This window comes from Falco naumanni, chromosome 1 (genome assembly GCF_017639655.2).
Source record: "Falco naumanni isolate bFalNau1 chromosome 1, bFalNau1.pat, whole genome shotgun sequence".
In the NCBI taxonomy this organism is placed as follows: domain Eukaryota; kingdom Metazoa; phylum Chordata; class Aves; order Falconiformes; family Falconidae; genus Falco; species Falco naumanni.
Window position 1 is genome coordinate 44,390,034 of NC_054054.1, and position 12,560 is coordinate 44,402,593.

The 12,560-nt window shown below is 45.5% G+C and overlaps 1 protein-coding gene across 14 annotated transcripts in view; it reads left to right on the plus strand.

Moving 5' to 3' along the window:
- The window catches only part of REEP1 (receptor accessory protein 1), a 71,018-nt gene that overhangs the window by 30,405 nt on the left and 28,053 nt on the right, over positions 1 to 12,560 (plus strand). For 10 of the 14 annotated variants that reach the window (XR_005827501.1, XM_040591576.1, XM_040591610.1 and 7 more), the window contains exons 3-6: positions 334 to 410; positions 2,277 to 2,397; positions 4,016 to 4,129; positions 11,540 to 11,590. Coding sequence is in view for 13 of the 14 variants with exons in the window: in XM_040591576.1 (XP_040447510.1) it covers positions 334 to 410; positions 2,277 to 2,397; positions 4,016 to 4,129; positions 11,540 to 11,590 (363 nt within the window). In the remaining variant the exon portion in view is untranslated. The other 4 variants (XM_040591602.1, XM_040591677.1, XM_040591686.1 and 1 more) reach the window with 3 other exon arrangements.

Sequence of the window (12,560 nt, forward strand, 5' to 3'; positions counted from 1 at the left end):
AGTGAGATTTTTAATGCCCTGTGATAGGGCTGTGGTCCTCCGCTGGCTGGTGGAGCTTCCTCTGTAAGGACAGAGTCGGGCTGCTTCTCTTTTCATGAGACCAGTCCTAAAGGCCACAATCTTCCTTCCCAAGGGTGTCTGTTGAAATCTGATGTGTTATGTGCTGAGGTGGGAGGAGCTCTGGCATCTTCAAATCCACAGTAATTGTTAAATACACAGAGGGGAGGGGAAGAACCTTTTTTTCTGTGAAAATTATTCTGTGCATTTGTGCCTCTAAGAGATAGTTTGAGGCTCTTGTGGACAAATGAACCAGCTACTGTTTTTGATTACCAGGTCAAATGGATGATGTACTGGATCATATTTGCGCTCTTCACGACAGCAGAGACTTTCACGGATATCTTTCTTTGCTGGTGAGCACCAGATGGGAGAGGATCTTCGGCATGAGATGGAAAGAAAATAGAAATGTTTACAAGGGGAAAAAAGGGACACAAAGGTGCACTGCCACCTAAACATGGGGTTAGCAGCTTCAGGTACATAGAGGTGTTTTGTCTGGAGGAGCCATGCTTCCTTTCTCAGTGCTGTCATAGGAAAAGCAAGAAAGAAGATGGAACTGCTCAGTGGTATCTCATTAGTGAGAAATCATTACAGGAGTCTCAGTCCCCTGCCTGTCAGAGAGAAGCACAGCTGATTGCCAAGTTGGATGCTTGCAGAGATCATCACATAGACAACAGCAGCTTTAACTACAGGCATAGTTCTAGATTTGCTAGCTGTGTCCTACAGTAAATACACAGACTAGGGATCAGGCAGCAGCAGCCCTGCAGCACAGGACTTTGTAAGTTGCTGTGTGTGTGGTTGTTCCTGGGATGTTTTGCCAGGTCCGTTCCTGGTTAGGTTGGGTTTACAGTATGATGGAGGACAGTGATAGTCCATACTGATGTGGGCTTTCTGATGTCAGTGGAAGGATTCCTGGTGATGTCTGTCAGGTCGACAACACGTAAATGCCCGGTTATCAGATTCAGTTCCTTAAATACGGATGCTCAAGTTTGGAAATGTTTGTTGCTTGGTTGCCCTTTTTAGTAAGGCCTTTCTAGGGGAAACCAGTGAGATCAGTAGACTTCACAATGAAAATCTAACTGTAGTGCATGGCCCTCACCTAAAGCCTGTTCCTGCATAGCACTGCATTCCTCTAGTGAGTCCTCCAAACAAAGAGGATTTGGGAGTACTTGGCAACATGTCAGATCTGTTGGAAAGGAGATAAAAGATGTTACTGTCTCTCTATCTAATTTGGATGTGGATCTGTCTCCACTGTGTTCATCTGGAGCTTTGGGTTTTTTTGGAGAATGTATTATGTGGGCCTCTCGGTGTCCAGCCTATGAAATCAAATATGTTCTAGATATCCTCGGTGAGGTGGAAGACCAACCTGGAAAATCCATGCTCAGAGTCGAGCATTGCAGAAGCCCATTAGGTCAGACCTGGACGCTGTATGGCCCAGTTGGCTTGGTGACAGTTCTGTGCTAGTACAGCAGGAGTCTGTCTGAGTCCAGCTGGGCTGGTGCACAGCTATCACAGGGTCTCTGCACTGCTCTTGCTTGCCCCTGCCTATAAAAGGTACTGGTTTGTCACACTGCTGGCAGCAACATGTCTGACCATATGAAGATGCTGCTGGCTGGCCAGCCTTGAGCTCTAGGCTTTGTCCTCCAGAAAAGAGTCAGGATAATCTAATCTCAAGAAGTCCCTGGCTTGTTACAGCTAAAGCATGTCCTGTTCTTAGTTAAGTCCACTGCATATTTTGCAGTGCTACCTGAAAGCCCCAGTATGACTCTGCACCTTTATGATACATGTTGCTTGGACAAAAGCTTCTTAAATTTCAGTTTCAGTCAGGTAAGTGTTATCTTAAAAGCAGAAAGGCAGAGAGATGAAAAGTGCATAAATATATCAATGACATATTGATTTGCTGGTTTGCTCTTTGCTCCCTCATAGTGACTGAGGACGCTATGAATACAGCACCTGTGCTATTTGCATATAGAAAGCTCCTTTTATCACACAGTAGTCTCTTCCAGACCATTAAAAAATGGCCCTGATACCCAAGTAAAGATTTACCTGCATGCCTAGTTGAGATGTATGCAAAGGTGAGTGAATGTGTTTTGGTCTTGGGATTCTTTAGTAAGCAAAAGCTACCCTAAGCTAGACCAGCAAGTTCCTTCCTGTGCTGAGCATCTCTAATTAAGGGCAGTGGTTAAATTGGGGGCAGATATTAACAGCTTTTTTTCTTCTAGGTTTCCATTCTACTATGAACTCAAAATAGCTTTTGTAGCTTGGCTGCTGTCTCCATACACAAAAGGCTCCAGCCTCCTGTACAGGAAATTTGTTCATCCAACACTGTCTTCAAAAGAAAAGGTAATCACAGGTGCCCAGGTCCTCTCTGGGTGGAGCAGATCTAGAGTATGTTTATTCCAGTCTTTGTATCACTCATTTTCATTGAAGGACTGGGAGCTGCCGATTCTTGTCCTCTGTCATTTTATCATCTCCTTTTGGCTGGTGTTTTCGTTCTTTGTAGTTGTTGTGTTTTTAAATACTGGCCATCTGTTCAGCACACTCACACATATTAACTCATCTTTGTGCACTTGGGAAGTTGGGAGGGAGTGGGATAAAAATACCTCCTAAGCTGCTTTGCATGTACTGGCTGAATATACCTGGAGTGCGATGTGATATAACAAATAGAGAAACAGGCGCTGGCAGCCAGGGCTCCTTAACTTTGTTCCCAGCTCTGCCTAAAACACTGTACAGCAATGAGACAGAAACAGTCCAGCCAGTCTATAAAATGGGCTTAGCAAGCACTTGCCTGCCTGGGAGATGTATAGCATGCTAAGTAAGGCATGTAGCATGTTAGGTTCTGGGTTGAGAAATGTTTTGCTGAAATTAATGCTAATTTTGGGGAGGGGTTCATTACAGCTTGGATCATTTGCCTGCCTAGAAGATTCCTGTGGCTGTGAATGAGACATTGTTAGGCAGATCCATTTGGTTCATGTGAATACATGGGCCAAGAATAGCTATTGGTCATATATCAACATGCAGACTACTAAGAAACGAATAATTGTTTCCTACGTTGGCAACTATGGAAATGTAAGATCTCTGTTTGGCCACAGGCAGTGCATGAACAGTTGTATCTCAGTCCTGTCCAAGAAGGACTGTAGGAATCAATCCCCTGTCTCTCTGCTTCCTGGGAACTTCTGCTTATGCTTCTCACAAGTAGTACTCATGCATTTTGGGTTGCCACCTCTTACCTACTTGGAATAAGAAGGGAATCACTGAACAGCCTCCAGTCCCTACTAACCCAGAACATCCAGTAGCTGAGTACTAGAAGTCATTGTCATCCATTATCATCCAGACCCATGTGTCTTGAGGGAGGGCAGGGTGAGGGCAGGTACTTTCATAACTATTTCACTGTATATTGAGCGGCATCAAAGTCCAGAAGCTCTGGACCTACCAGTTCCACAGGCATGTTGAAGGTGGCCCCTGCAGTGATGGGCAAGAGAGATCTCAGATACTTCTGAGATCAGCAGTCCTGGATGCAGGGCAGTACAGCTCCAGCTGCCTGGTGTCATAATATGATTCTTTTTAACAATGGGGCAATCTATTTGTCTTTAGACTCCACACATTGCAAATGGCTCCTGGTCCATTCTGCCCAGGTGGATCTATCTGTCTTGCTTCCAGGACCTATTGGTGGTGGTTGCACTATGCAAGTGTATCTGAACTTTGGGCCCCAATCTTCCATTCGCAGTATAAAGGGTTCCCAAAGCCTGCAACGGGAATTACTGTTCCCCTGCAAACCTTTCCTCTTTGCAAACATTGGCTGTGAACTTCTCTCCAGCTGAGGTAGAGGAAATGGAGGATATCTATCTACCTCCATGAAAGGTGACCTGGCCCTACCGAGAATCTGAGACTAGGAACACTCTGAACTTCTTGTGTTGTGTTTTTTTTTTGTGTGTGTTTGTTTTGTTGTCTGCTGTGACAGGAGATCGATGACTGCCTCGTCCAGGCAAAAGACCGGAGCTATGATGCCCTTGTGCACTTTGGGAAGCGGGGGCTGAACGTCGCAGCCACGGCAGCCGTCATGGCAGCTTCAAAGGTAAAGGTGCGGGTCAGGATTAGCATCTTATCTTCATCCATTGCCAACAGCAGCTACAGTGAGGAGGGGGAGAGATGGTGAGGGTAGGGATTCTCACGGTGATTTTGATCATGCCTCCCAATTTCCCATTCACCAGCCACACAGGTGCCTCTTGGGATGAAGACAGGAAGTGTGGTGCCTAGTGAACCTATAGGAGGTTGGAAATACAGGGTTAAGGCTGGGGTCTGCTTCAGGTCTCTATTGAATTTTGTGTTTTCCATCAGTAGCATTAGCAATTCTGTTCATCACAGCCTGTGCTCCTCATTTTCACTGTCAAAATAGGAGCATGCTTCCATGAAAGATGCTGATGTTAGGTGAACAAGTTAACACCCTAGCAGGGAAATTTTTTTTTTTTTGGTCAGCACCTTCTGCAGTGAAGGGAAAAGCCATCTGCACCCCATTTTTTTCATTTGTTATGCTGAGTTGTTGAGAAGTCTGGAGGATCTAGTGACTTACAGTTTGGGTACAGACAGAAAGCAGATGTGATTTGAAGCTCATGAAGGCTAAAAGATTGTCTGCAAGGCTTACGCATGACATATCTGGTGTATAACTCTTTGGTGACGTATTTATGTAAGAGTGAATGGGAAGTGGCAGTAGTCGCTTCTGGAGAATGAGTAGACACTGGTTGAATGGTCTTACTTGAGGAGGTGTATCCTGTATTCTGTTCCTGGCTTAGAGCCAAAATCAGAAAATAGCTGTTATCTCTGTTGCTTTGTTTGTGTAAAAGCTGCAAGGACTTGATAACTGCATTTTGTGGTCCTCCTCTCTGGCGGTGGATTATCATGGCTCAGGGTAGATGTGTGCAGTGACTATCCCCTTGTGTTTTGGGGGCAAGGCTTGTACAAAAGATACGACTTTCATGCAGTCAGATACAATGCTTTTGCAAAAGGGTAGTAGAAACATATGGGTAAGGTAGGTACTGGTATTAGGAAAAGCATGTGAATGGGAGTTGGAGGAAATTATTTTCCTTTGTGAAATGGTTTTCATATGACCTCAGGCACATCATTTTAGTATGTCTTGGCCTTACCTTCTGTAAAAATGCATAATACATCCCTAGGAGGCCAAATACCATAAAGTCTGTAAAGCATGTTGAATGCATGGTGTTATAGAAGTGGAGAGCCCCTGGGGTGTGCCATGCACATGTAGGATCACAAGAATATGTAAAAGCTATATCCCATTCCAAAGAAAAACCAAGAATTGCCTCCCTTTTTCCTGCCAAGCATGGTGCAGGCAGTCAGGCCTGGCTTAGTTCTTCTAACTGTTCTTCAGGGGGGAGGCTCTGCTAACCCAGGCACTGCTAGCTAATCCAGACCTGCACTGAAGCCTGGGATAAATGTGGAGCTAAGGCAAAGCTGTCTATTATATGCCCAACAAAACAACATTTGTATGACACCTCCATGGCACTTAACACTTTCGCTGCTGCTGTGTAAACCTGAAGAAGTCACACCATAGACATAAATAGGCTCTGGGAGTGCCTGTTTTGCAGCACTGCCTTTGCTCTGAGCCCCTCCTTACAAGGTGCTGCAGACTCTGTGCTAGAGCCCTTTTTAGGACACAGTGAGAAACTATGCGTGAATCCCAAAGGAACTCTAGTTCCTGTTTGGGTAGCTTCTGAGTATGAGAAGCTCAACAGTAGCCCAGATGCACAGTGCCAACCTGTTCATCTCAGGACTGTAACTGTGTCTTCATTAGCTCTTCAACGTGAATGAGCAGTCAGTACCACAGGTTTTCTTCCTACTGTTACGCTTTTCTCTTGTTTTTCTTAAGAATCTCACTGTCTTGAAATGTGGCTCTTAGTGGCAATGGGAAGCTGGGTAGAAGGGAGAAAAGTCTCCGGAGTACAAGGAAGCTATTGTTTTGCGTGAGTTAATGAAGCTCCCCATTCAGTGGTGGAAAAAAGAAACACTGTGACTTATGTGGTATTGTTGTATGGCACATCTGCCAGCCTAATTTGAGAGAAAACACTTAAGATACTGTAGCCTGTGAATGGACCAGAAGAGTCTTTCCTGCACACTACTTCAGGGAGGGGAAAATGATCTGTTGATAAGACTGAGAGGTTGTTGATGGATGGATGGATTGATTGATTTTTAGAGCAAAGCAAGGACTTTCATGTCTTTGCTTCAGCCTTGACATTTAAATTACCCTGAATATGTGAGGAAAAATAGGCCTCCTGGCTTCCTTCAGCACTTCAGTACGTGGCCTCCAGCAAGTTCCTGGCTTCTGTATGCCTCAGGGTGCAGATCCAAGAGACAGGGTGAGCTGATCTAACAGCTTTCCTCCAGAATGGGATAATGCTCCTGCTCCCAGTGAGTTACTGTGCACCAGCTCTTTGGACCTCCTCAGGTTATCTCTGATTTATCAGAAAGCTAATCCAGAAAGAGAAAGAAAGGGAATACTGTTTTTTGAGATCACAAATGTGTCTCTGAGTACCTGAGCCAGCACAAGGGAAGGGATGAAACTGCATTATGAGGAGTATGACCAGAGGGGAGGAAAGCAAGATCATCCCTTCTTGGTTGTGGGAAGCAGATTAGCTTTGCTGCTTATGGAACCACACCTTAATACATTTACTCTTCATGGTATAATAGTCAAGAATGGTTAAAGCAGCTTCTGTCCCTTGCCTTTCTCACACTGAATTTGTTGTCTTTCGGGCAGGGAGAGCTGAATGGCTGTGATATACAGCCTGATGTGTTGAAGTACAGAAGTGCTGAGCTGGGGTTCCTCAGGTACTCGGGATGTGAGATGTGAGTGGTCGGGTGTGGATGTGTCTCCTTTTAGCTGTTCCTGCTGCTGTGAAAAGAGAGGAGTGATACAAGCAGGTATGGGTGGTAACGGCTTTCTCTTGCCTGAAAACAGGTTTTCAGCTGCTCTTAAATGTATGTCAATGCCCTTAATTGCTCACTTGAGAAGGAGGTATAACAGAGCTAGATTATTCTGCATGAGAGAAGTTTAAATGGCAAATTATCTGGAAAACACTTTGAGGAGACAGATGCCACACAAGACTGCAGTGCTGTCCTTCAGGGGAAGTTTCCAGGGGGAGAGGAAAGAGCATACTATTTCTAAGGCTTATATTGGCTTTCCCAATGCCAAGGTTTAAGGGTATCCAGCTACCCTGTGATAAGTGTTGAGTGTTGATGGGTTAGTGAGCCCTGAACAGGTTCATTGGGTTTCAGCCTTTAAATGGAACATGTTAGAATTGGAACTTATAGAGATGACCATCTATTCAGAAGCACTGAGCTCCTGCAGCTGCCACAGAAAATGTGTCTTTTAGCAGCAAGTCAGTGTGAGGATCTGTTTTATTTCCTGCTTTGCTTGGATTAATGGGTGAGAAAAAGATAATTTTTTTATTAAGAAATGGACCCTCAGGCTTTGCAGATCAGTATCTTCTAGTAGCAAATACAGATTGAGCTGCTGGGCTGAAAGCATACTCTGTACAGACCTGTTTTCAGCAAATTAGCTTAAATCCAAAGGCTCCTGTACTTGGAGACATGTCTTCCGCTGTGCATAGCTGTCTTCTCCTTCCTCTCTGAGCTGTGGTAACTGATCTTGTGTACCCACAGGATCCATCATGTTCTTTTGTCTCGTGTTAACATCTTTGGGTAAAGCCCATCTCTTTGTTCTTTTTATCTGTTATCTTTTTTTTTTTTAAATCCATCACCTTTTTATTTATGCAGCACAATGCAGCTGGCTGATTACATTTGTGTGTAACAGGCTGCTGCTTACATGTTTACCACATGCTGAGGTGATGCTAGCTGTGCAGAGCCACGCCTTCCTTATCTCTGATCCCCTGGCCCTTTCCCCTTTCTATCTTAAACAGCATACAGTTTTAGTTAGCCAACTGCAGGCTTGTCTGCCTTCCCCTTCCTCCTGCTCCCTTCCCCTGCTCTGTTTTGTTTTGAAGCCACAGTTGTGCTAACACTGGCACAAACCTGTGCCAATTCATTTTACAGGCTGAGGAGCTGTCAGTGTCCCAAGTACCCTGAGTCTGCCCAGCTGGCTCGCTTGGGTGTTTTCTCTCTCCACAGAGTCTATTTTTGAAGCTCTAAGCAGACAGAGCATTGGAGATCTGCTCTTATTACCCGTACTAGGTGCTCAACACAGATCTTTTCCCTGCCACCAGCAGCCTGCATCCCCACCAAGGAGCATAATCTCATTTGGGACTCTGTAATCCTGTCCTCATTACTTGGTCATTCTGTCACATGCTGTGACTTCAAGTAGATCAGTCCTAAGTGGCAGGATTAGATGACCGAGCAGTAAATCCTGTTGCTTTTTGTGTGTTTTCAATTAGTTCCAACTAGTTCAGCCATTCCTGTTCCCAAAGAGCCCTGGGCACTGACCACCACCTTCTTTCCAGCTCACCTCGAGGGAGAAGAGAGGCAGAAAAGGAGCCTGCTTTTGGGTCACAGCAGAAGGGAAGAAGCAGCAAGGCTGTTACAGCCCCAGTAGTGGGGCAGGTGCAAGGCCTTGGCCAGGCAATGGAGCTGACAGATGGAGGCCTGGACATAAGTGGGCTTTTCCTTGGCACCAGTCAGCTTTTCCAATGTAAGCGGCTGGGACACGTATGTAGCTGCAGTGAGGAGGGGTACCAATGGTTTGGAGGCAGCACCAGCCTTCTCCAGCACACTCATATGTACTCCCTTGCTGTCACCATGCTCCCAGCACTTTTTCATGCTCTGTCTGTCACCCTGAGGCTCCTACCACTTGCTGCCTTGCCCTGTCCCCAATCCCCAACTCTTCTCCCTGCTTGCCTTCTCAAGATGCTGCCCAGCCCTGCCATTGCCTCCTCTGTCTCTATGACCTGCCCATCATCAGAGTTTCCCAGATCCTGTTTGCATGTATCCTTATTCCTCACCCTGAACAAACCAATTCTGCCAAACAGGCCAACATCTTTCCCTAACCTCAAGACAAATCCTGCTCCCAACCACTTTCCCATTCCGGAGCTGCAGCCTCAACTTTGTTCTTCAAAGGAGAGCTGCAGAAAACATCTCACAGCCAACAGATCATCATAACCCAGAGGTTTCTGATAACGTACCTTCCTCTGTCCTTCTACCCTCCCGTCTGTAGGGCAGGGACTATTTGCACAGCAGCTGGTGCTATGGCCCATTGCGTGCCCCTTGGTACAGCCTGCCTTTAAGAAGGGGAGTGGGGCACAGCGTGTTGCTGGCAGTGGGTGCAGTGTCTTGGCAGGAGATGATAAATGAGGTGGAGGGAGCAGGCATGCATGATTGGTGTTGATGAAAAGCCTGTTTGTGCCTAATAAGTCTGAGAAACAGTCCAGGAGCCTTTCATGCATGGAGAAACATGGCTTGCGGTGCTGCCAGAGCTAGCAATCACTCTGGTTATCGGTTAAAAGGACCAGGCATGCAGACAAAGTCAGGAGGGTTTCAGTATGTGCATCCACCTCTAACTCTCAGGAGTGCAGTGTCAGCGGTTTCCAAACTGCTTTAGCTTGCCACCACCAGTCTGGTCTGGCATTGTCACTTCCATTTTCACCTTTGGTCTCACCCATCCCCTGGGGGGTTGCAGCTCCCCTACTTGAAGGTCCCTTAGCGCAATAAATTTATTGGGAAGTTTCCCAGTGCATTTGCTCATTTTTAAAGCCAGGCACTTGAAGGGAAGTGCTAGTGATGATTTAAATTTTATCCTCTGTAATCAAACAGCATCTTTTCATTTATTTCTAGTATCTGGCTGGTATAGCCGGTGCAACTGCCTGAAAGTCAATATTTAGATCCCTGATTTTCCATGAGAATTGAGACCTAGTTTCTGTGGGAGTTTGGAGCAAAAACTTTTATGGGAGAGACATTACCTTTTGTGACACGACAGTGGAGAACTGCACTTTTACTTAATTGGGAAAGAGGGAAGCAGAGGGTGGGGAGCATCCTTTCCTTTAAGATGCTGGATAAAGCCTCTTTGTAATTATTAGATCCCACTGCTTGACAGGAGAGTGTTTCTTCATGTACGAAATGTATCGGAGGGCAGTTCTGACCAATCTGCTAGCTACCATATCTGTAACGGCCACATTGTGTGCCCTGGTCTGTAACATGATCAAGAGCTGCAGAAGTCAGAAGTGATTTAGAGTACACAGTTTGAGAAACCTTCGGGGACCCATTAGCGTTGTCTCAGAAGGGCTGACTGAGCATGCTACTTTTGAAAGTAGCTTCCTTTAAAGGATTTCCATTCGGGATCCAAAATCAAAGATCTCACGGCTGAGCTATGTTACATCAATAAAAAGGAACAACAAATGGCTTTCTTAAACCATATGATAGAGTGCCACTGATCACAGTATTTTGTGAACTGTTCTGTCATGGCGTGATGTATCTTTCATTCTTAAGTCTTTGAGAATCTGTTTTTCCCAAATCATGAAAAACCCAGTGCTGTTTGAGCTACCATCCAGGTAGCTGTTTCTAGTTTATCTCTCTTGTTGGCTCTTTCATTGGTGTCTCCAAGAAGCAGACAATAGCCAGTGAATGCACAAGGCAGCAGAACCAAACAATAAATTTATACAGAGAGACTAGGCTGGGAGAGACAATAACAAACAGTTCCCAGGAGAGGAAATGAACTGCACAAACAAAAAGGGTGGATGAAATTAAGTTTCCACCATCAACATTAACGTCAGCTGGTTTCCCTTTGAGTCTTTAATACTGTCTGACACCTCCAAACTGGGTGGCTGTTTCAGGCTAGGCATGGCACGCAGGCCCTGGCTGTAAGGATATTGCTTTTAGGATATTTGTGTTCATGTGGTGGCAGAAGCAGTTTCCTCCTTCACTGAGGCCTGTGCTCAAAGCACAAAGCAAATGTTTTTGCTCTTAGCAGGGCCTGCCTGCAGCCAGGCGTGATAATGCACCTGCGTGCAAACACCCGCTCGTTGCCATGAGTAATTCCCCAGTGTTACTCTACTTCTCAGAAGACCTGTCAGTCACCAGGAGGTCAGTCCTAAATGACTGCCACGTGTCCCCCACCTAATCCTGTGCCTAAATTAGTCATAAATGCACTCTGTTCTTAATGATCTTAAGTGGATTACCGAGGTGGCCAGACACTGGGGGTTTCTCCAGTGGGGAGCATCGGTCAAGTGCAAGGAGTGGAATGGCAGCCTGTTGTGTTTATAATTTGCTGTACTCTTTAAACACACTTGCTAGGTAACACCCTGTCAGCTGGGGTTATGGAGTGGTTTCCCCACCTCTCTGGGAAAGCTGAGGAAGGGACAACCTACGTTCAAAGGTGTAGCCCACAGGTGGGTGTCCCTGCTTTTTATGTGTGTGTGAGTCCCTGCACATGGTGCTAGTGTCTTGCCTCAATTACTTATGCTTCACATAGATCTTATTTGCAAAGCTTTTATGTGCGTTGCCACAATGGCTCTCTTTTTTCCCTTGCTAGGTCTCTCAGCTACTTCATTTACACTTGTATTTGGACCAGGAAAAACGGCAGGTAATCTGCTGAGTGCTTATACTAATGCCTAACTAACATCTGCCTCTACATTAGACTAGTTTGAACTGTTTTCAGCTGAGATTGGGCTGAGGCCAGACGCTGTCTGCTCTATTTCCAGTGGGTAGATCCTGCGTGCTGAGCTTTAAAAGCCTGTCTTTGATCTCATCAGCAGAATGCCTTCCAAGTCCTCCTCTGGCAATCAGAGAGACTCCAGCAACCAGGCAGGGAGCTTTGTATGTGGAAAACCCACTTAACTCAGGTTGTTGCTACTGCATTAGCCAAGCTGCTGTGTTTGCTGTTGTTTTCTCGCTAACGGGTAAAGGGGGTAAAGGGAGCCTCTCTCCCACTGCTGTAATCCCATTAGGGTGGTTGGGGTTGCAGTTGAGCTAGTGAGGCCGGGGCTTGGCTCAGGAGTGAAGATGCACTTCTGCAAGCACTTTCTGATAGGTGTGGTTGGGGAAGTCCTGTGGACACCATAGTGATAACTGACATCCTAGGAACATGCACTACACCTTGTAGTGAGTATCTGAAGGATGGAGGCTGTAACATGCATGCAGACATGTCTGCTAGCGTGGAGGGGAGCTGCTAACTAAAGTTACAGCAAAAAGATAGGAGAACATTAACAGGTTTAGTATTGTGCTAGAAGTGTGGTGAGCGTGACTTAATGTTCTCTTGCCTGGCCTTTAACTACTGATCTTAGGATGCATAAGGCCAGAAGATGCCATCCTGTATTAACGCTGATCATATTAAAAGCTTCTCTTTTATGACTTGACGTTTATTGGTTCCTGATTTATGTCACTTCACCATGCTGTGTTATAGTTTCTACAGCTGTAAAATGGGGTTTGTACATATTAGACATGTTTTGAAGCCTGAATAATGTCTACAGAATTATTTTGGATTGTCAGACTGAAGGTATGAGAAAATCTAGACACTGTTATTTGTTTATATTCAGATCCTATTTAGTGGAACT